The sequence below is a fragment of the Neomonachus schauinslandi genome, chromosome 2, assembly GCF_002201575.2.
Source record: "Neomonachus schauinslandi chromosome 2, ASM220157v2, whole genome shotgun sequence".
Taxonomy (NCBI): Eukaryota; Metazoa; Chordata; class Mammalia; order Carnivora; family Phocidae; genus Neomonachus; species Neomonachus schauinslandi.
The window spans coordinates 118733509-118758063 of record NC_058404.1 but is presented as its reverse complement, the minus strand read 5'-3'; the positions used below and the strand labels follow the sequence as shown (position 1 = coordinate 118758063).

Here is a 24555-nt window from a genome sequence, read left to right as displayed (position 1 = left end):
CCAACATGGCATATTTCTATAAAACAACAGGATAACAGGTATTCCTTAAAAAACTTTCCTATGTAAGAAAACTATTATATTACCAGGAAGAAAAAGAATAATAAATGTTTTGTTTTTGATATTTCTTTTAGCTTTACCACTGGAAAATTAGCAATGTGAAACTTAGTTAATAAAATATTAATTGAACAATAAAAAGACCAGAAAAGTTTTTAAAAAGTTACAGAACACTTAGACTGTCATGGCCATTTAATTTTTAATTGTAATATGTAGAGCATAAAATTAACCCAAGGCTTATAATCTCAGGATTTTTTCTATTAGTTTTTAAGATCTCAATTGGCTTGTGAAGTTCATCTGAGAAAAAAGAAAATAACCTATCTATCTACTCCTTTAGATGCATGAGTAATTTCTGGGAAAGACTGATATCCTCTGCTCTAACGATTCCAGAAATATATTTTAAAACAGCAAATTCTTCTTCCCCATAATGTGTCAGGAAAATTGGAAGTGATTTAGAAAATTAAATTATATGGACTCAGATCAGTAATGTCAGAAATTAATGACTTGTGTTAGAGGAAACTCCAAGGTGGGATATTAGAGAATATGAAGTGAAACATTAGTACCAGTTTGTGGGTCACTACACAGAAATGTACAATCAAAGATAAAGTGCAGGATGTATTATAAAGATGTTTCCAATATAAGAAACATTAATATATTATATAACTTGTATATGTATATATATATATATAACTTGTATATATATATATGGCAGCTATATATATTTGCTATATATATATATATATATAAAACGTGTGTGTATGTGTGTATATATATATATGGTCTTATATATATACACATACACACACAAGTTATATATATATATATATATATAGCAAATATATGACTATATATATATAACTATATATATATATACACATATGTGTGTGTGTATATATATATATATATATATATATATAGTTCCGTCCTGCAGAACAGATGGGTTGCTGTGGAGTCATGGAACTCAGTTGCATGGAGCAAGAAGACCCAGGAGTGACAACCATTGTTAAGGCCATTGGGGAAGGGCATTCACCAGCTTTAAGGAACCACACTCCCCAGAATTAAAATAAATGCATAGTGAAGTTTGAATCAGAATGAATTGGAGGACAGAAATCAATGGGAATGCTGTAAGGTCATTTGCTGGATCTACCTGTCCTCAAATTGGAATATACCTATGACTGTCTTAGAAAAAGGATTCAAAATAGATTCATCCTTTTCTCCTTAAAATTAATATAAACAAAACTAGAAGCTAAAAAAACAACTAGAAGCTTTTTTTTTTTTCCAGCCAACTAATATAACTTGGTACTGTAGCTGGATGAGAAAAGAATGATTATGTGTGAAGCAACGCATTTCAGAGAGATGAGAATCTGATCTATGTTGTTTAATCACCCAAAGACATGGATTCTGTGACTTTCCTACAAAACTTTAAAAAATATTAACAATTTCACGTGCTGGAAAATAGTTCCTTTTGCTTACGGCAAAATATTTTTTTGGTTTGTCATCACAGAATATAATAGAACAGCCATTTGTATGTCATATATGTATTAAAAAATGAAATCACTATAGCAAAACATTCCTGAACCATGCTTCCCTTTTGGGCCATGGGACTTGAGGAAGGTGCGGGTAAAAACCTTCACATATGAATCATTTTCTCAAAGCTGCCTAAATTCTAAGATGTCTTATAGGAAGATAGGAGAACAACAGAAACGGAGTTGTAAGGTCTGTGGTCTCCCACTCAACGTATTACAGGTGATCCCCAAGTAAATGCAAGCTGATTTATTAATTGTCTCCCAGCCCTGGAGTTAGAGCTCTCTGTACAGAGTCCTTGCTAGTAAAATCCCTGGTCTGGTAATGAAATGTTCTATGAGATGTCCCATGAAATCTCCTGGCTAGAAGTTAGACTGGGGTTGTGATGATGGAGACCTGGTTTGTTTTCTCAGTCAGGTGAATGAAGTAGTGTCTTCTAGTTCTCCATGAAGCCTTGTTTTAAAATAAACTGGTCTGTGATGTTCAAGCTGGATTAATGTGGTATATGAGCTTATGGCCATCAATCATGCGTTTTCAATTTCCGGTGAGGCACTGTTAATATAAAGGAAATTATTATCTCATACTTGATCTTCTGCCTTTTAATCAGCATGGATAACGCTGAAGGACCTGTTGTTTATTCTAATTAATTCTGAATTCCTTTTTGGTACGCAACTACTATTCTATCCATTGTTTTCAGTTCTTTTAAGATGATCTTTTCCTTTACAGATTTAATATGTGAAGCATGTATGTGTTCCTTTAAGGTGTCAGTGAAAACCATTCTTCTCATCTGGGCTTAGATGGCTGTGGCAAAAGGCTTTAGAAATTCCTATTTCAGAGATTTGTATAATGCTGCCAGATCATGTTGGAGAATGATGAAATAATGAGGCAGAAATAATCTGAGGATAATACCTGAGAATGAAAATGTAAGAAGAATTCACAATGTATTATTTCTCCAGTTCTAAATATTTCCAAATAAAAACAGATTAAAGATAGGTTTGGAAGGAATATAAATGATTTGAAAAACACATAAATTTGGAAATACACTGAGGAAAGCATATAGAAGTGCCGAGAATCATAGTCCTTTAGGATTGACCACCTAAGCAAAGTAGGAGAGGAAAGTCTCTGAAATCTTTTCAGAAATGAAATAAAATAAAAACAGGAGCACAAAGACACCTGAAAAAGACTTAGAGCAAATAATTAGAATCACATACATAAAGGGTCTGTCAACATAGTGTGACAGAAAACAACAATGTCGACAACAACATTATTTTCCAATTTGTAATACTCTCCTGACATGGAAAAGAGAGAGAAATCGAGTATAGGGAGGATATATTGTTTGCTGAGAAGGGTAATGGATATAGATGAGAATTTGCAAGTTTGGAACTATTTGAATTATCGGAACAGTACTATAGTTGGAACTCTAGGAACAGTACTAAATTTGTCCTTGAAAGTTGTGGGTGCAGGATCTTTGTGGAACAGAGAAATGGATCAAGGAAGGGCTGCAGGAAGGAAAGGTGGGGAGGGAGAAGGTGAAGAGGGAGAGAGACTGACATAATTACCTGGTTGCTGACTTGAGAAGACATGCTAAAGGAGTTTTATGTTTTGAGAGGCAAATTCTCTCTTTCGACTAATCTACAAAGTCCTCGAGAGAGTTTACATTTTTCATTCAGGACATATGAAAAAAGTGATATGTATGAAGTGAGTTAAAAACCAGGTCACATAACTAATGATAAATGAATACGGAGAGTCCTGGGAACGGGCTGTCATTAAACATGCGGGGAGTAAGAGTCACTCACAGAGCGCTGTGCTGGGGGCCTCGGGCATCATGCCAGGCACTTTAACAGGACTGCAGAGATTACATAATGATGGGAAGGTGAAATCATTTCAAAAGGAATGGTTTCTTTGAGGGCAGGAATGAAAAAAGAGGACTGGAGGAGAACGGTGAAGTGCAAAGGGCTCTCACAAGCAAACTGCCAACTAGGGATGAAAAAGAATAAAACGTTCAAGTCAAACAAACAGAAAAATGGTTTCAATTTTCTTTCAGCTGAAGATAAGCCTGTTGGAATGAAGTGGAGAGGAGCACTACCCTAGCCCTCATTTAGTGCACTCTCTCTCCCTTGTGAAGGATTTGCCTCTTCATAACAGAGCAGAAATACTCCTTGGTGACAGCAAGCAGCCAGAACCCTGAAGTGACTTAATCAGAGGGTTCCTTTCTAAAAATTAGGAATGACATCTTTGTTATGGGCTGAATTGTGTCCCCCTCTCAAATTCATATGTTAAAATTCTAACCCCCAGTACCCCCGAGTGGGACTGTATTTGGAAACAGGGCCTTTAAAAAGCTAAATAAGGTCCAGTGAAGGTCCTATGGATGGACCCTAATTTAATATGACTGGTGCCCTTATATACAGAGGGAAGTCACATGAAGACACTGGAGGAAGATGGTCATCTACAAGCCAGGGAAAGAGACCTTAAAGAAACCAACCCTGATGACCCCTTGATCTTCTTCTTCTTCTTCTTTTTTTTTAAGATTATTTATTTATTTGACAGAGAGAGACAAAGCGAGAGAAGGAACACAAGCAGGGAGAGTGGGAGAGGGAGAAGAAGGCTTCCAGCCGAGCAGGGAGCCCGATGCGGGGCTCGATCCCAGGACCCTGGGATCATGACCTGAGCCGAAGGCAGACACTTAACGACTGAGGCACCCAGGTGCTCCGACCCCTTGATCTTCTAAGCCTCCAGAACTTCGGGAAAATAAATTTCTGTTTTTAAATCCCTTAGTCTGTGGTTGTTTGCTATGGCTTCTCTAACAAACTCATACATTTTCTTTCCGCCTTTCTTCCTCACATCCCCTTATCACTTCTGAATCATCTGTGGCCGGTATTATGAAATATAACTGATATTTGTATTCTGTTACCTAACCTAGATAGATCCACAGTAAAGCTGATACATGTGCAGTTCACATAGCTGCTCCTGGGGCTGAAATGGCTAGTTTAATCTGGTATCTCTTACTGGTTACCTCCAGCAGAGAGAGCCCTTGATTCTGTCAACTCCTGTGTCCTAGTTGTCAACCAAAAGGACACTAAGAAAGAAAGGCTTGTTTTTCATGTATTCTTTGGGTTTTTGGAAGGGAGTTTTCTTTTTAGAAAAAGCTTCACGACTAATGTTACCAGCTGAGGGCATGGGCGGAATGGGAGGTTTGTGGAAATGTTTGCTAGGATGGCAAACCTGCTATGGGGATAGGCAATACGTAAGCCTAAGAGTATACCCTCTGCGATCCATCATTCTGTTAGCTGAAACTGTCTGTTAGTTATTGTACATGGTCAGGCAATTTATGTTTGATATTGATAAAGTTAGTCCTGCATAACGCTGAAGTATTTTTCTCCCTTATGAAAGAAAGGAGGCTTTTTTTTTTCAGCACAGTTTGGTGTTAAAGGAATTTGGAATTGTATAATGAATATCATATGCATGCATATAAACTCTTACTGGCTAGACCTTTTAGCTTACTGGGATACTGTATCACGAATCTATACAATAGGGAGAGTCCTATATATTATTTTACTTGTGGCAGGGCTAAGAAATATTTTTATTTAATGAAATATGGAAACTTTTCAAGAACAGTTTAACTCATTCAGCAATAGATCAGTAGACTTCATTTCTAGTGCTGAGGATTTTAATATAGTCCTGAAGACATTCACTTTACTCCACAGATTTAGACTAAAATCTTTCCTGTGTGTGTCAGGACAAGGAGCAGAGTTCCAGGGTAGAACTCAGGAAGTCTAAATTCCAGAACTGGTTCCCCCCTTTCACGGTTTTGACTTTTACCAAGTCACATCAGGTGACTTCACAAGCAGAAGACTACACATTATTATTAAAGCAGGCCGTATGATGATGATGCAAAATTAAATAGGAATAGAAGAAGACAGGTGATATTCACTCTCTTCCTTTTGAGAGCACAAGAATAGCTGCAAAAATGGTCAGTTAGCCATTCATCTGTTTCAAAGAATATTTTACTAACCTATTATTAACTGGTTACCTCTAGTAAAGAGGAACAATTCTATCAATGGAAATTTCTGCATGGGTTGAAAGATCTTTTTTAACAGAATTGGAAATAATAAAAAATAGAAAGAATGAAATAAATATAAATAGAAGCAGGTAGTTCTGGCAAAAGAATTTTTCTCTGCTCCTCTGACTTGGGCTTCGGGAGGTTGATGGTGTGGAGAATGGGAGGAAGGAAGGGACATGAGCAGAGGAATTTGTGTTCCTGATACTCAGTAGGTGGTGCACCTATATTCACCATTATTATGTCCTTCAGAGGGTGGGATAGAATGTTCTTCTTATGAAAATTTCTAATCACAGTACAGAATAGATTGGTTGAAACTTGTGGTGTTAGATTACAGAAGCGTGAGACATTTTCTGCAGTTGTAATATGAGCTGTCATCTTCCCTAGCACGAGTAAGCGTTCCCTCTGCTGGAACACACCTCCAGTTGCATGTGGACCATTTCCACCTCGCTGGGTTCTTCTAAAAGTGAACTCATCTTCACTCCAAATTGCTGGATTTGCTCACAGGCAAATTTCTTGTCACAGGCATCTCAATTTTCTCAGCAATTGAGTCTTTAAATAGAACTTTTAATTTCCTCTCTCTCAGTCTTCATATCTAATCAGTCACCAAACTCTGATGATTATTTTAAGTTTTTCACATTGATCTCTTTCTATTTCACCTTTACCTTTTCTAATGTTGACTCTCTTGCTTATGTATCTCTAAAGTAAGATGAAACCTTTCCTATCTATCCTGGAGCATTATTGTGAGCGTAAAGTAAAATAATGTAGGGATTGTGTGTTATAAGGGTTATGGAATTGGAAAATTTTTTCATCATAGATTCTGAGCTAGTTTCAGACTCCATTATTGCTTCCTTACCTCATCATCTAGTGCACTGCTGCAGTGCAGAGAAAAACATTATGTATATTTTATATGAATACATATTTATATAAGTAATGGACACAGAACTACTGCATATAAACAACACCGCCTTACACTATAAGCATAAGTTGATACTCTAAGTATTAATGTTTCCTGTGATTTTCCTTCCTGTTTTCTGTCCCATTAGTGTTCCTATGAAACACTTGCCTAAGCATATGTCAAAGCACATAATTTTTCTTCCCCTCAACTAGACAGGGCTTGGGGTAGGAGGTGGAGGTGGAGGGGTGGCTGAGATCAGAGAGAAAAAAATGGAGGGACTGAAGTGTTACAAATTAGAAGAATAAATTTTATTTTTGAGTGGAGGGGACTCCATGCTGAACTGACCTTAAGTGTGGGTCTTCCCATCTGTATTCCTGCATGATACATCACTTGCAGACATTAATATAATATGCGTGACTTTGGTTGCTTGAGTGAGGTCAGAGATAGGAGGAACACACCAATTTTGCTTTGGTGTGTAAGCAAAATCAACTGCACAGAACCCATTAGAAAATTTCCAGTGAGCTTGGGCCACTAATATTTCTGACCTGAAATATAGCCTCTTTTATAGGATTTTGTAAGGTTAAATAAAATCACTTGTGCACAATGCCTAGTATACACTCGATGTTGAATAAATAATTCATGAACCTCAATCATGGATATTTATAGTTGGAAGAGAACTTAGAGATGATATATCTCAATCTTCTCATTTTACAAATAAGACAATGAGCCCAGAGAAAAGTGGTGATTCAAACAAGAGAATGCTGAAATACACCAGGTCTAGCGCTCAGCTGTCCTGAATCCGTTTTCCTTCCACTGTATTATAAAACCTTTCATCTTTTTTGTTACAGATCATGTGTATCACTCTCCTTCCTAGTTTTCTTTCTTTTTTTTTTAAAGATTTTTTATTTATTCATTTGAGACACAGAGATACAGAGAGAGAGAGAGAGCATGAGCAGGGGGAGGGGCAGAGGGAGAGGGAGAAGCAGGCTCCCGGCGGAGCCAGGAGCCCCATGTGGGGCTCGATCCCAGGACCCCGGGATCATGACCCGAGCGGAAGGCAGACGCTTAACCATCTGAGCCACCCAGGCGCCCCTCCTTCCTAGTTTTCTTTCCTTCCCTTAATCCCTCTCTTTTCATCTTGCTGTCTGGCACACACAAAATGTTGTGCTTATTTGGCTTTACAAATCTAAATTTTCTCCAAATATAAGAAACAGTTGTATTTATATCTGTCTACTGATATTTGGCAATGGCAGTGTAATTATTGTGAAATTGCTTTAGTTGCTGCAAAACCATTAATTAATATCAGTGTGCTTTAGGATGTTATAGTAACTAAGGGCAGTTTGTTGGGGGGGGCTTGTTGTTTTTATTTCTTAGGTATTAAAAGGAGCTTTAGCACGTTAAAAATTGATCTGAACAAAAAACAAAATAATACTATATATTGAGCTGACTTACAATTTTTAATGATCAGTGACACATTTTTAGTGCACATTTTTGCATATCTAAAATAGACGCCTCTTCAGTTTGGTAAATACATGCAGTCTTAGTTTACTGATGGATTGTTTTCTAACAATTAATTTTTAAGTTGATTGCTGATACTGGAAATAAAATTTTTTTAAAGATCTTATTTATTTATTTGAGAGAGAAAGAATGAGAGAGAACACATGAGAGGGGATAGGGTCAGAGGGCAAAGCAGACTCCCTGCCGAGCAGGGAGCCCGATGCGGGACTCGATCCCGGGACTCCAGGATCATGACCTGAGCCGAAGGCAGTCGCTTAACCAACTGAGCCACCCAGGCGCCCACTGGAAATAAATTTTAAGTTGACTGCTAGTACTGGGAAATAATTATTCTTTAAAAACAATGTTATGTATTTTGGTTAGTTTAATCTTCAAAAGCCTTTTAATTCAGAATATGTCAATAAATAATACAATAATATAATTCAATTGTATTACTGGTAATTAAATAAATTGAAAAATAAGTGAAGAATTCTTTTATCTTATTTACTCCCCCCACCCCCATACTTGGAGCAAAGTATGGAAATGATCAGTATAATAGAGAGGTTAAGAACATGTTCTCTAGGGGCACCTGGGTGGCTCAGTCGGGTAAGCATCTGACTCTTGACTTTGGCTCAGGTCATGATCTCAGGGTCCTGAGATCAAGCCCTGCATCAGACTCTGCACTCAGCAGGGGAGTCTGCTTGAGATTCTCTCTCTTCCTCTGCCTCTCCCCCCCCATGCGCGTGTGCACTCTCTCTCTAAAATAAATCAATAAATCTTAAAAAAAGGAACACATTCTCTAGAATCAGATTTGCTGGGTTCAAATCCTGACTTTATCATTCAGGAGACTAGGCAATTCCTTACCCCATCTATTGACTGCTTCTTCATCTGTAAAATGAAATAATAATAGTACTTTCCTCATGTGGTTGTCAGAATTCCATTGGCTCATCTATTTAAAGCACCTAAATCAAGTGTCTGGTACATAACAAGAATAATAAATGCTGTTGCTTTTATAAAGCTATCATAAGCATTATTTTTATTAGTGATCATAATTAGGTTTATTTTTGTCTCATGAATAGATGAAAGTAAGTGTAGACTAGAATTGCATATTTATGAGCATTAGGTACCAGACACTTTAATACATACATTATCTTGATTAGCCCTCATCAAAAAGTTTCAAGAAAAGAAATAGTATTTTGGTATTTTATAAATGAGAAATGGAGGGTGAGAGATTAAGGGTGAGAGAACCAGTAGCCAATAATCCAGGAATCAAACCAGCCTATCGGACTCCACAGTTCATGTTTTGTTTTGTTTTTTCCCCATTAACACTGTACAAATATGTTACATGTATTTGTGTTAGGCATGATGTCAGAAATGTAAGGAAGTCATGATGGCCCTTTTCTTATAAAGAAATCTTTACTTATGGCTCAAGAAACTTAGTAGCCAAAATAAGTGTATATATGTGACACAAGATAGTTAAAATACAGATAACATGTAATAAGAATCAAGAATAGAGAAAAAATATTTCAAATACCAGAATTCTACGAGCAAAATGTTAAAGTAAAGGAATCTTAGTTTTTTATGAACCTCATGGTAGGATTATTAATTTTCTTCAATTCTTACTACATTATCACAGTAAATGAGAGTAAACATTAGTTGTAAAATAACTAGATGGTTTATTGCTTTTATGCCTTTTTAGAGTAGCACTGATAAAAATATGGTAGTCACTACCCAGATGTGGCATTTAAATTTCAATGTACATTAATAAAATAAAGTAAATTAATTTTCATTTCTTGTTATCGTGGCTGTACTTGGTGTTCATTCATTGGGTGCATGTGGCTAATGACTATCCCACTGGGCGGTCGAGATACAGAACATTTCCATCATTGCAGAAATTTCTATCGGACAGCACTAGTCTAGAGTAAATCAGGATGTGTAATGGAATGACCAGGAAGAAATTTTTAATGCACAAAAGACTGGCTAAGGGTAGCTGCCAGTTCTTTGCAGTTGAATATAACGGAAGAAATGGTCATCTTGCATTCCATAGTACTGAATGGACTCCACGTATACAATTATCAGCTGTGTAAGTTTGGGACACTTTCACCTTCCAGGAGCTTCAGTTTGTTAGTGGAAGAAAACACCTTCCAACAGGCCTACTTCCTCAGGGAAATTATGAAGCTCAGTACAGACAGTATATAAGAATGCCCCTTGTAGGGGCGCCTAGGTGGCTCAGTCCGTTAAGCGTCTGCCTTCGGCTCAGGTCATGATCCCAGAGTCCTGGGATCGAGCCCTGCATCGGGCTCCCTGCTCAGCAGGGAGTCTGCTTCTCTCTCTCTCCCACTCCCCCTGCTTGTGTTCCCTCTCTCGCTGTGTCTCTCTCTGTCAGATAAATAAATGAAATCTTTAAAAAAAAATGCACCTTGTATAATACAAATAATACTCAGACATAAAGTACCATCCTGAAAACTGGTTATTTGAACTAAGTAGTTCTCTAAAAAAACACAGCCTTAAAAACTTCTGTCCAGGATTCAAGTCCAAGTTCTGCCACCTATTAATTTTATAAGTTTGAGACTCAGTTTCATTTTTCTGTAAAGCAAGAAAAAGTCACATACATATTGTGAGAATTAAGTAATATATATGTGGAAGGGAAGTCAGTGTAGGTGGATAGGGGGATGGATGAAATAAGTGAAGGGGATTAAGAGCACACACAAACACAATGTAGGTCAATATTATATTTAAAAAGATAAATGGCCAATTTTATACCTCTTTACTTTGCTATCACATGATGCTTTCTGATCTCTACAATACCGGCATATATATTCACCGTAAAGTACTGGCATTAACAAGTACCATTTACTGAGAACAGTTCTATGTGCTAGCCACTCTTTGGAGTACTTAACATTCATTGCCTCATTTAATCTCTATACAGCCACATGTATATGCATTATTATTATTTTTCCTTCATTTTATAAGGGTTGTAACCTCTCTGAGGCTCAGATAGGTATATAGCCCAAGATAGGTGCCAGAATCAACATTTGAACTTGGCACACTAAGAGTCTCTGTTCCCAGTCATTACATTCAATTGTCTCAAGTAATGTAAAAGAATGCCATTGGTTTAGCCATTCATCAACCCATTCCATTTTTTCCCTTACTAAATATTTATGGTCCAGTTCTCTCAAAGTTAATAAATGTTATCTAATTTCAAAATCAAAAATCATTTTTAACTAGACAAAATGATTTTATAACATTTTTATGTAAAAATAAACATGTAAGAATAGCTAGAAAATTCTGGAAAGAAAAAAGATAAATGGAGTGGAGAGTCACCCTGTCAGATATTAAAATACATTAAGTTTCATTAGTTTAACCTATATGGTGATAATGCATAAACAGCCAGACAGAAGAGAATAGAAAGTCTCCTGGGTCTCAAACACATTTAAGAATTTAGGATATGATAATTGTGACATTTTAAGTTAGTGTTGGAAAAGATGGCTCATGCAGTAAATAATGGCAGGTACAACAGAAGAGCATCTAGAAAATAAAACTGTTTTCTCATTCTACAGCTTATATAAACTTCAGATAGATCTAAGTTTTAAATAACAAACACACAAAAACCAGTAGAAGATTTGATTCAATCTCATCTATCCATATGGTGATTTTGTAAAACCTATAATAATTGATACTATTCTTGTGTGTGCATTTGTGTGTTTGTGTGTCCTGAAGTATTGAGAATTTTAAGACAGTGGTCCAGTTTCATTCTTTCCTATATAGCTGTCTAGTTCTCCCAACATCGTTTATTGAACAGGCTGGCCTTTTCTCATTTTATATTCTTGGCTCCTTTGTTGTAAAATAATATGTAAGTTTATTTCTAGGCTGTCATTTCTGGTCCATTGATTGATGTGTCTGTTTTTTATGCTAATACCATACTGTTTTAATTACTATAGCTTTGTAATATAGTTTGAAATCAGAAGTATGATCCCTCCAGCTATGTTTTTCGTTCTCAAGATTGCTTTGGCTATTTGGGTTTTGTGTGTGTGTGTGTGGTATGTGTGTGTGTGTGTGTGTGTGTGGTTCCATACACATTTTAGGATTGTTTGTTCTTTTTCTGTAAAAAATGCTATTGGAATTTTGATAGGAATTGCATCGAATCTGTAGGTTGCTTTGGGTAGTATGGGTATTTTAACATATTAATTCTTCCAATACATGAGCATGGAGTATCTTTCCATTTATTTGTGTTGTCTTCAATTTCTTTCATCAATGTTTCAGTGTACAGGCCTTTCACCTCCTTGGTTAAATTTATTCCTAGGTATTTTCTTCTTTTTGATGCAGTTGTAAATGGGATTGTTTTGTTTATTTCTCTTTCTGATAGTTTGTTATCAGTGTATAGAAATGCAACAGATTCCTGCATATTGATTTTGTAGCACTTGTTATAGATTTCATATGCTAAGCTTAATTTTCCTGTGAGAATTCCACGATTTCTGAACCTGATCCCAATCTTCTCTGAACCTCTGATTGCAGAATGAAAACTATTAATGGGTAATCCATGGAGGAATCTTTTCAAGTAATTGCCAAGCACTGAAGGGCTGCAGACATTTCCTCCACAAGTGCTATCTTTTCAAAAACGAGTAAACCCCTCCTCTTCTTGAGTACCTCTGGAAAACCAGAAAGAAATACACAGAAACTTTTCTAGGTTTTTCAAAATGATTGCCATCCACTGCCACCCATAGAGAGCAGGGAGAAGATTGCAACTAAGTGGCATCTGCAGTCAATGCAAAGCTCAGGTGTAGGAGGCACTCCTAATTGTGGGTTGTAGTCCCCGGGTGGGGTAGAAGTTAATGAGACAGAGCAGCTATTAGTTTCTTTAAGCTTCACTATTTCAATTAGAAGTATTTCGTGGTAATATTATTCCTATCTATCATAAATTTCAGGTACTTTTTGCCTTGTTTTGATCTCAGTTCTTTTCCTTGAAGACATCAAGGTTTTTAAAGACCCAATTCATATAAATTTTCATCATATCCTGATGGACTAAAGTATTTATATAATTTTCAAAATAAAAAGAGCAGATATGTTCTAATGATGCTCATTGATTCATCGGCCAAAACACAAACTGTTCTCAAAATATATGAATGAAAAATAGTTGATAAATTATCATGAACTTCTATATAAAAGTGCTTACAATATTTATTTTTCTTTGTGGGGGAGATATTTTGTGATACATGACAAAAACTTAAAAAAGATATTTTATAGTTCTTTATTTTCATTTCCCTAGAAAATCTACTACTAAAATATTGGTTTTATACCTGTATAAACTTTAGGTTTATATATATATATATATATATATATACCTATATATATGTATACCTATACCTAAAATGTATACATTTTAAAGGAAAGAAGACATGAGAAGATATGTATTTCTTAAAATATAGAGATTTTAAAAGGGATATATGGTTTTATGATCAACAACATTTATAATAATATTATTATGCCAAATTATTGGGGAAAGATGCATGGAAATAAGTGGAAATGTGTCATGGAGACACAGAAATGAGGAAGGGACACAAAGATAGGAAAATCACACTGACTTACATACTCGCTTGTACATTTACATAATGTATTAGCATTTGAAATCTAAATCCTATAGATAATATCAAGTTTTTTTTTTACTGCAACAAAGTGAAGTACATAAAGATAGAACAACTGTTTATGGGGAAAGAGTCAGACACAAAACTTCTAGTTTATTCACAAAGCCAGCATTTCAGCAGATTCCCAATTAATCTGAACGCCTTCCACTGCTGACATTGCACAGTGAGCTCTCTTTTAGAAAAATATGCACATGCTGTGTTACTTTATTTGCTACAGCTGGGTAGCTAAAGGAAGACAATTGCTAGGGAAAAAAAATCACATTAATAGCATAAAATGTGATGTAAATATTAAAACACAGAAAAGGAAATGTGCTATCAAATTATTGATTCACCTTGTTTTAACGGATATTTTCCAAGACTAAGAGGCTTATAGGCTAAATCTGAAAAATTGAAAGTAACTCTTTCTCCCCTTGTGGTTGAGCTGTTGTTGTTACTTTGGTTAAATGTAGTCACAGGAAATTTTCCATTTATATTTTTTGTTAAATTAATGCATAGAAAAAAAAAAACAACTCTAGGCCACTTGGAAATGGATTTTATCTTTAATGTAATTTATCTCAAAGGTAAGTCTTGATAAAGTCCACAGCCATCTTAAACACAAATCATTGATTTATTAAAAGGAGTAAAGTGAGAGTCAGATATTAATGTTTGGGCATGAGTTCTGCATTCAGTTTTATGTTCTCCATATTGAAAAAGGTAGAAAATGGCTCAAGAAGAGGGAAATATCAACAGGAACTAAGTGCCTGCTTTGTAAAAGGCATGATGCTGGGCATTAGAACCACCGAATTTTAATACGAAAGGTCCTTTCTCAAACCTCCACAGTCTTAAGTAAACAGGGACTCTGAAAGTTAAAGAGATGTGTCTAAGATCACACTGATAGGACAGTAACCAGAATAGAGATCAGTTGGTGGGGCATCTGGTGGCTCAGTTGGTTAAGCACCTAACTCTTGGTTTCAGCTCAAGTCATGATCTCAGGGTCATGAGAATGAGCCCCAGGTCGGACTCTGCACTCAGCATGGAGTCTGCTTGAGATTCTCTATCTCCTTCTGTTCCTCCCCCTGCTCTCTAAATAAATAAATATCTTTAAATTAAAAAAAAAAAAAGAATAGAGATCATTGACATCCAAGACCCCACCCTTTTTGGTCAGCCAACGGATCAAGACCATACAGCATGCACAACCTATCATGCACAACCTATCATGCACATGGCACTGTGTTCTAGGTCTTCCTAGATCTTAATTCAGTCATCTAATATTCTGTCTCTATATGTAGATTTATTTATCATGGCCACAGAGTTGATATTCTTGTTATTGATCAGTTTTGAATGAGGTAGTACCGAGGCTAGAGCTCTGTGGCGTGCCCCTCAAAGCCTCTGTTTAGACTGACATCATTCTTTTCATCAGCACACATGGAGTGTCCAAATTCAATCAATACTAATATGATTTGCAACAAGGCCATTTTTCTTTATCTGGTTTATAAGGATATTACAAGATAGCAATTTTTTTTCTGATATCAGACAAACTTTGTCAGTGGTATTTCTACAATAGGAACTTTTAATATATCACCTTTGATGAATGAGTTAAAGTTGATCTGATATAGTTCTTACCATTGTTTTCATTCTCTATCTAGCCACCATTTATTTTTCTGATAGATGAATTTAATAATTATAATTATTTAAAGTATTAAGCTATGTTTTATGTCCAACTCATATACCTATTAATAAACATAATTTATTTTCTTTCCATCTTGCTTATCACTGGTCTTCTGGAATTTATGTTCTACATAGTTACTCCAAGATGTCAGCAGACTCACACATATATTTTGGGATATATTTTGTCATTGCCAAGAATTTAATATCATTTATAAAAGAATGTCACTACTTTTTTTTCACCCACATTGCCAAGAAAGTAGTCAGTATATGAGAATACTAAGTGGGAGAGATGGATAGGAACTCTTGTCTGTTTCCAAAGTGTAGCTTTCAAACTGTAGCTGTGTAGATTTAGTTGTAGATAAGATCCTAACTCAAATAAGCATTACAATGGCTTCTGAGACAGTATCTATAGTTTTCTTATTTCTAGATACTTAAGGAAATGGAACAATATTGACAGGACTGAAAAAACATCAAAGAACATACTTGATTTTTTTTTTTTACCAAAACATCCTAAATATGAGATGTTAGCACCCCGTACTCATTTCTTCCTTATATTGCATTTGATTTTAATCCATAATAGCAGTAAGCAAGGGATTCATGAAATTTTAAGTTCTGATCAGATCTGTCATTCTAGAATACATTTTTAAAACTGCAAATGTATTTTAAAATCAGCCTGTGAGTTGACCACTAGATATTTAAAATCTGACTTTTTATATGCCAACATAAAGAGATACAGTTTCAAATTTTGTCATATAATTGTTATGACTTCAAGTAGATTGCTTTCATGCACAGCGTTTCAACCACAGGTAGCCAAAATCTGTGACTATATCCACCAGTAAGCAAAATAAACAGGATCAGTTTTTTCTTCTGGACACTAAATTATTCTTACACTGGAATGTAAGCATTAGTATAACAAGCTCAGCAAACAGGATAATGTTAGAAAAGCATTCTCTTAAAAATGTATAAAAATATTATAATTTCAATTTTCAATTTGAATGTTATAGCAGTGTACAAAATAATGCACATTTCCTGAAGGAGAGCTTTGGCAAGAATATTAACCAATTACTACCAAAAAAAAAAAAAATAGAACCAGTGAGAGCTAAGACTCTGGGGATTCTGTGATATTAATTGAAACTTTATATTTTGCTACTATTTGAAGATAATCTTATTTAAAGTGCCTGGATTTAAGTTAACCACTTTATTACATTAAAGGTACATTATTATTTCAATATGCATATTTAAATAGACTTATATTGAAAGCCAATGGGTATATAACATACAATATTTAAAAATCTAGCACATTTGCTATAAATTAAGGATACCTCATTGTACTATGAGGTAAACAAAGTGCTGTGAAGTTGTAAAATACACTTACATAAGAGTTTATTAATGTGATTGCTAACATATTTTTGGAAGACTGGTTCTATATATGTGACTCAAATGTCAGACAATCCTACCTATTACCTCCTAGAGTTTAGCGAGCTGTTTAGAGCCATCGAATTTTAATACTGATTTTCAGTTTCAACACTCCAATTTTAATGATGAGGAAATATTTCTAGAGGTATTAACTTATTTCTCAAGACTAATAATTTAGTTTAGTTTAGTTTTTTTTTACCTGGTGCTGGCTAGAACTACTGGTATTATTTTCAGACTATATATATACTTAGGCAGGTCATATGTAAAGATTGAGTGGGGAAGTTAATCCTTAATTATCTGAAAGTTTCGTATTAGTTTAATTTTTAGGTTGCTAAATTCATTATGGTTTAGACATAGTAATTTATTTTACTGGCTGTTCTTCAGAGAATTTAATGTATAATATTTTAAATTGAGCATAATTCCTGCAGATTGTGGGAGAAAGAGAAATGGAAGTAATGCTTCTCAGTGGTGGCAGAGATCTCAGTGACTTGCCTAAATTTCATTTATTCTTGTTCATGTGTTTTTGGGGGCTCCACTACTCTCTTATTACTAGGAGGCTGACTCAGAGTTGTTTATGGAGTTTTTTCTTTCCTCACAGTCATCATGAATTTGTACTGTCATAACTGATTCCCTCTTATTTAATCTCTGAAGTCCAATCTGTATTATCAAGGATGTATTCTTTAAATGATAGCATATAATTAAAGTGCTCATCCAGAGTAGGATTTACATCTTTAAACTAAGTTGTCATATTAAAATATAAAAAACATATGATTACTAGATAAATAACTGTATCCCAGACCATATCAGACAATATTTTAATTTTAGGTACAAATAAAGAAATTAAGAGAAAAGCCAGCTCTATTTTGAAATTTAAAAATTTTAGACAAAATGAGTGTTACTTCTGAGATACCGATGATCATTCAAATACATGCCTGTGAAAGAAATCCAAGGGCAAGGTGATTAATTATGAGAAGTCCATGTCATGGATATCATTTTGTCTTATTTTAGCCCAGAACACAGTATGACAGAAATATGGACTGGAACTTTTAAATGTCTTACTTTTTTGAAATGTTCTAGAAGGGTCACTCTCTCAGTTTGAATTGGTATTTATACTTTGAAATTGTAGAGTAATGAAATAAAAAGTAAATATTTATGCATTGTTCTCATCAGTTATAGAAGTGCAAAGACAAAAATATTCCCTCTTGCTTTTCTTCCCTCTGGGACTCAAATAAAAAATAAAACGGAACACTCACATTAACTTTTCATTTCTTGCTAGACAATATTACATGAATATGAGAAAAAGAGAACAATCATCAACAATTACTGGGCTTATTTTAATTTGTTTAGGAGTGAACAAGAAAAAAAAATGTAAAAAAAAAGAGATGCCTAAACCAAAAGAAAGAAATAAAAGATGGGAAACTATGTGGGTTCTATAGACACAGACATTATTCTGAAATAGCTATCAGTTATTTAATGTGATGACCCCTAAAACATAGCTAAAAAAATATTACTCTCAAAAGTATTCTGCAATATGAGCACGATGTTGGAAAATGAGCTGAAATTACAAAGTAGAAAGAGAAACTGTTCATTTAAGATGTGTGTTACTGTTGTTCTTCTAGACTTAGGTTTTTTTTGTTGTTGTTGTTGTTCTGTGCTAAAGGCATAGTTTAATTGTGCACTTCATTTTTAAGGTAAGTTTCTTTGAAAGAGAAATAAATCTATAACTTTATCCATATTATAGGCTGAAATGACTAAATTAATGTGCAGAAGTTCATGCTACTTTTTTTTTCAAATACTAGAGACCATGATAAAATGTGAGCTGAACATAAATCTTATCTTCCATTATTTAATTAAAACAGGAAAAACATAACAGTACTAAAATGGAATCAATTTGCTACATTAGATTTTAAAACGTGATTGATCTTTGTTAAGTGAGAATTTGTAGGTAAGTGGTTTTTAAATTGTTGAGTGCTTTTTTTAAGGGAAGTGTCCATGTAATAATTAGTAGTTCTACATAAATAAATGAATCGTGGGCACCTGGGTGGCTCAGTTGGTTAGGTGACTGCCTTCAGCTCAGGTCATGATCCTGGAGTCCCGGGATCGAGTCCCACATCGGGCTCCTTGCTCAGCAGGGAGTCTGCTTCTCCCTCTGACCCTCCCCCCTCTCATGCTCTCTCTCTCTCATTCTCTCTCTCTCTCTCAAATAAATAAATAAATAAATGAATCATAAATGGAATAAATAATAATTGGCATAATCAGTATGACTCTTTCATCTTTGGGAAAACCTCTCTGATTTGTATTAGGAACACATTGACTGGAGAGAGGAAGATGGAATAGATGACTCTAGGATTCTTTTCAACTCCACAAATTTCTTAAAAATCTCACTTGAGTCACGTGATGGTAGAAAAAATCTTCATTAAAAAAATCCTAATAAAATGTCAATATAATAATTTTTAGAGGCTTTTTGTTTCATGTGAATTGTTCAAAAATAAGCTTTTTCTTGCCACCCAGTAAGTCATAGAAGAGCATTAGTGCAGCTCGCATCTTTTAATCAGGCTTACATGATGGCTGGCTAGAAACCAGATGGGGCTGGGGGAGTAGGGGAGGCATGTGTAGGGGGATAGGGATGGATAGATGGGTATTTGGAAATTATAGCACCTACTAGGAGAGATTCCTGGGATAAAAGAAGCTGCTGGAAGATTAGAGGACATCAGAGGCATTCGGTTCAATAAAGGACAAAGGTAGCTATAGCCGCAGAAATATAATCACTGGAACTTCAAGTGAAATTTCAGAAGTTTCAGGTGGAGTAATTGAGAACACTCTGCAAAAGGTAGTGCAAGTCCTGCTATAAGAAACTGATTGTATTCCAGACTGATACTGTACATAGACAGTGCTTATAGAAGACATAAAGAAATTAAAAGAAAAAATTGATAGAAAGAATGAAAACAAGACAAAAAAATAAGAGTAAAGCATCCAATCGTATTATATTAAAATGCCATGACTAGGTTTTCCCCTCTCTGATGGGCCACTAACACAAATGCTAGGTAAAATGATAATGGAACAGTACCTTTCTTTTAGCCTTTAGCTGCTCATGATACTTGTCACAGGTATCTCCTGGGATCTCTCCTCCCCAGAGAGTAATTCCAACAATGGTGTATGTGACACCCATGACGAGCAATGGGAAGCAGTACACCAGTATAATGACAATAATATGGTAACTGCAAGAAATGAAAAAAAAAAAAAAACACATGCTGAAGAGCATATCGAGATGCAATATGTGGAACTTCGAATTCATTCCCTTTTAAATAATAATTGAAAATTCCAAAGATTATTTCCACATTTTCTCCAAGTCCTCATTTCCCAAATCCATCAAGATATCATGTTATTGTCTACTACAGGCATCCAAATGCTACCAGTTGATCTTTGTCAATCTCTGATTCATATGCAAAAACTATAGATGCATTGCAGTCCTGATTTAAACTATCCATGTTCTTCCTGCCTAGAGGTTCAGGATGAATGCCATTTCTTTGCTTGGTAATTGTTCAGCTAATCTAATTAAATTTATCATCAGAGAGAAAGAGATAAGACAGAATAAACGAATCAACTGACAGATATTTTCTCATATGTAAAATTATTCTATATATCTCTGCAACAACAGTCATATTTGAAATAAATTGTTTTCTATCTGAATAAAAAATGTAACTAGATACTCTAAGCCACTTTGGATCCACCAGCTATATGACTGTAATTTAAGAAAATCAGGTAATGACATTGACATGCATTTTTCCAACATCATGACACATCTGATAGCATTATTAATTTGGTAAATAATATTCAGATATTTTAGTCACACCAGTGTCATGATACTTTTAGCAAACTAAATTCTAGGACTTCATAGCTTTCAATCAAAATTATAAGGATGCAGTTGGGGAGGAATAGGAAGGCAACTGATAACATAACCACACAATTAGAATTTGTAGAAGTTTTGCGTAATTTCCACTGTCTTAGGAAGGCTTTAAAGTAATTAAAGAATTTGGAACACTAGTCTTCTCAATATCTGTTTCTTTGTAAAGAGAATCTTAAATCTCCTTGCCTTCCCGTTTCCTGATAGCTTATTAAATAATGAATTACTGTCAGTGGGAAGCAATTCGGTCAACAAATAATTTAATTTTATTATCATGGTTACTTTTATTTTGTTATACAGCTAAGATTTATTAATATCAGATAGAATAACAGTACTCGGTTTAATAACCACTGCCTTCTTTTCCTTCAATAAGTACTTCTTAATATTTTTCTTTAAAAATCTGGACTCTGGGCAGTCAGAGAAAGACAAATACCATATGATTTCAATCATATGTGGAATTTAAGAAACAAAACAAACGAGCAAAGAAAAGAAAAAGAGAGAGAAACAAATTAAGAAACACTGTTAACAATAGAGAACAAACTGATGGTCACCAGAGGGAAGGGTGGTGGAAGGATGGATTAAATAAGTGATGGGGATTGAGGAGTATACTTGTGATGAGCACCGGGTATTACATGGAATTGTTGAACCACTATATTGTACAGTTGAAACTAACATTATACTGCATGTTAACTAACTGGAATTGAAATAAAAACTTAAAATAAAAAAAAATCTGGACATTGGGTATAGACCAGTTTGATAAAACAGCTGCTTTAAAAGATGACCATTATATTTGTATTCTTGTTATTGTTAAAGGGAAAAATAGGACACTACATAAGATTTTACTGAATTAAAATTTAAATGATCACAATAAAAAGTGCAAACAGGGGCATCTGGGAGGCTCAGTCAGTTAAGCTGCCAACTCTTGACTTCGGCTCAGGTCACGATCTCAGGGTCCTGGGATCGAACCCCATGTTTGGAAGCACGGAGTCTGCTTGGGATTCTCTCTCTCTCTCCCTCTGCCCCTCCCCCAGTCTCTCTCTCTCTTTGTCTCAAATAAATAAATCTTTAAAAAATGCAAACAGTTGCCCAGTTATGTTTTTTTTTTTCTTTTTAAAAGATGGGTCCAAAATATGAAATATCAAATTCTATCGTATAGAATTCGTATTTCCATTCTAACCTAGTGTTTATGTTTCTTTAATGCTAAAAGAAAGGAACACAACTAAGAGCCTACCAGAACTGCCTTTCCCTGGCCAGGATTTTAAAAGGGCAGTCAACACCTTTGGGCTTCAGTTCTTCTTTTCTCATTTTTTTCTCAATCAATAATAACCCTGCTTTTGTTTGTGTAATGCTTTCATCTCCAGGGATCTTATCACTTCCTCCAGGAAACTCTCTAGCTCTACCCCATATAAATGTCATCAAATTTTTCCTATTAGAAACCTTTGTAACTTATAAAATTTATTGATCATATCATATTGCAGTATTTTAAACCTTTTTTTTAAAAAAAGATTTTAGTTTTAAGTAATCTCTACACCCAATATGGGGCTCGAACTCACAACCCTGAGATCAAGAGTTGCTCTACCAACTGAGCCAGCCAGGCTCTCCATGTATTATATTATTTTATTTATTTTTTTAAAAAAAAATGTTTTTTTAAAGATTTTATTTATTTATTTGAGAGAGAGAGTGAGAGAGAGAGAGCACAAGAGGGGGGAGCGGGAGAGGGAGAAGCAGACTCCCTGCCGAGCAGGTAGCCCGATGTGGGACTCGATCCCGGGACTCCAGGACCATGACCTGAGCCCAAGGCAGTCGCTTAACCAACTGAGCCACCCAGGCGCCCCTGTATTATATTATTTTAATATGTCTATTTTCCCAAGTAATGTGTGAACCCTTGGGAGGAAATGCTTATGTCTTATTTGCTTAATTGTTTCTCCCAACCTGTAGTTTCCCAAGTGTTCAATAAATTGAATTGAAAACCGCAATAGAGAATTAACTTACGTGAAATGTTGTTTGGGACCTTCTGGCCATTGCACATAGCAAAGAGTACGGCCTGGCATGACTTTAATTTTGGAGTAAAGACACTGAGGGAAGGCAAGTAGGAATGCTAGAATCCAAATACTTCCAATGACGATCTTGGTTGCTGTGGCAGACAGTCTGGGTTTCAAGGGATCAATAATGGCCATATACCTATATAAAAACAAACAAAACCATTTTGTTGTATCTCTTGCTACAGAGTTACAAATGGAGTTTCAAAGGAGCTATCTCTCTGGTAAGCAAGTTAATGAGGATTTTGCTTACGTAGAGTTAGCATAGAATGATAATCACGTCATAGTCCTAGGAATCAGGCAGATTAAGTTTCAAATCCTATTCTGTCACTTATTTAACCTTTTTGAACCTCAGCTTCATTATTTTAAAAATAGAAATAAGAACACCCACCTCGTAGGGGGTGAAGTCAAGATTAATAGAAATAATGTAAGTGAAAGGTATTGATTATTTGGTGCTGTGCCTAGCACATTATCAGAATTCATAAAGGTCTGCTGAATGGGATTAGAAAAGTGTGTAGTAAGTGCTTAAAAATATGAGTTCTGTACCTCAAGACCTCCATTTTTCTTCTGTATGTTTACCTGTTTGCAAGAAAATTCTAGAGAACTAATATGGATATGATGGACAAAGATGAGGAACCCCTATAAAGATATCATCAACAACTTCATTTAAAAACATCAAGATACAAGTTCAGGATTCAGATAATAATGAATAAGTCCAGTTTGACTGAGGCTGTGCCTTGCTGTTACCTCTAAAATTGAATTCATGGTTTATCATGAAAATCTTCACAGTATCTATGTAACTCTGTATAACATAATAGTTATAGGAAAAATATATTTGAGACTCTTAAAAACACACTTGCATATGGTTTTTGTAGTGCAACTTTCTAGGAAATTGGAAACTCTCTGAATATGGTAACAAAAGTTATTTCACTTGGTAAAACAGTAACTATGTCTGGGAGAATCAATTAAAGTTTTAAATTGGATAATATGTCTAACTGCCAAATTCTGGCTAATAGAGCAGAAAGTTAATTACAAATTATACATAAAATCAATTATATTTCTGCACTTCTATCAATAAAACATTATTTAAATTATTTTACTGTTGACCATTTTGTGTTTTTCAAATATATTTTGATTTATGCAAAATTTCCGAAGGCAACAATTTAATCAAAGAATGAGTGTTACTTAAACCCCAAACATTTTAATCTTAAGAATAAATGTTTCAAGATAAGGATAATTTATTAATTTGCTTATTGCTCTTTGTTTTATAACTATTAGGCAGAATTGGACCTTTAATAGATATATTGGAACTTATCTATATACTACTAATAATATTAACTTTAGTTGAAATTTACTTAAAGGAAATATCCTTAGTTTATTATGTATGACAGCTAATAGGTATAAGTGAATGTTAGGTATGAAAAAAAAATCATAAAAATAGTTTCAGAAAATTAAGTAAACCACACAAGAAAATAAGATGCATATGTTTAAAACTGAAAATGTACCTCTTGTGCTTATGTTGGTGAATAATAGCAACATTTACTGATTGCCAACCATGAGCAAGAAATTTATTATATACACTATATATATTTAATATCTAGAACAATCTAGTCAACCAAATAATATTATTATCTCTATTTTACAGAAAACTGAAGCTTAAAGACATTAAGTAAATTGTTCAAAATGACCCAGATGGGAAGGGCTTAGAAGTCTAAACCAGTTCTGCCAGTCTTCAAAGCCCATATGTTTACAGACTGTGGCTTTGAATATGACTGCTTATGTAAGGAATTGTGGAAAAGAAAGAAAAATATATAAGGTAGATGCCATCCAAAGAATCACATTTTGCCTTGGAATCCAAAAGCGTTCATGTGCAATGTTAA

The 24555-nt window shown here is 34.8% G+C and overlaps 1 protein-coding gene across 1 annotated transcript in view; it reads right to left on the bottom strand.

Moving 5' to 3' along the window:
- TACR3 (tachykinin receptor 3) overlaps positions 1–24555 on the bottom strand; it is a 77356-nt gene that overhangs the window by 15673 nt on the left and 37128 nt on the right. Inside the window, exons 2-3 of the mRNA XM_021680369.1 lie at positions 22629–22817; positions 19800–19950 (exon numbers count right to left, since the gene is read on the bottom strand). Coding sequence (XP_021536044.1) covers positions 19800–19950; positions 22629–22817 — 340 coding nt within the window. The remainder of the gene's footprint in view (positions 1–19799; positions 19951–22628; positions 22818–24555) is intronic.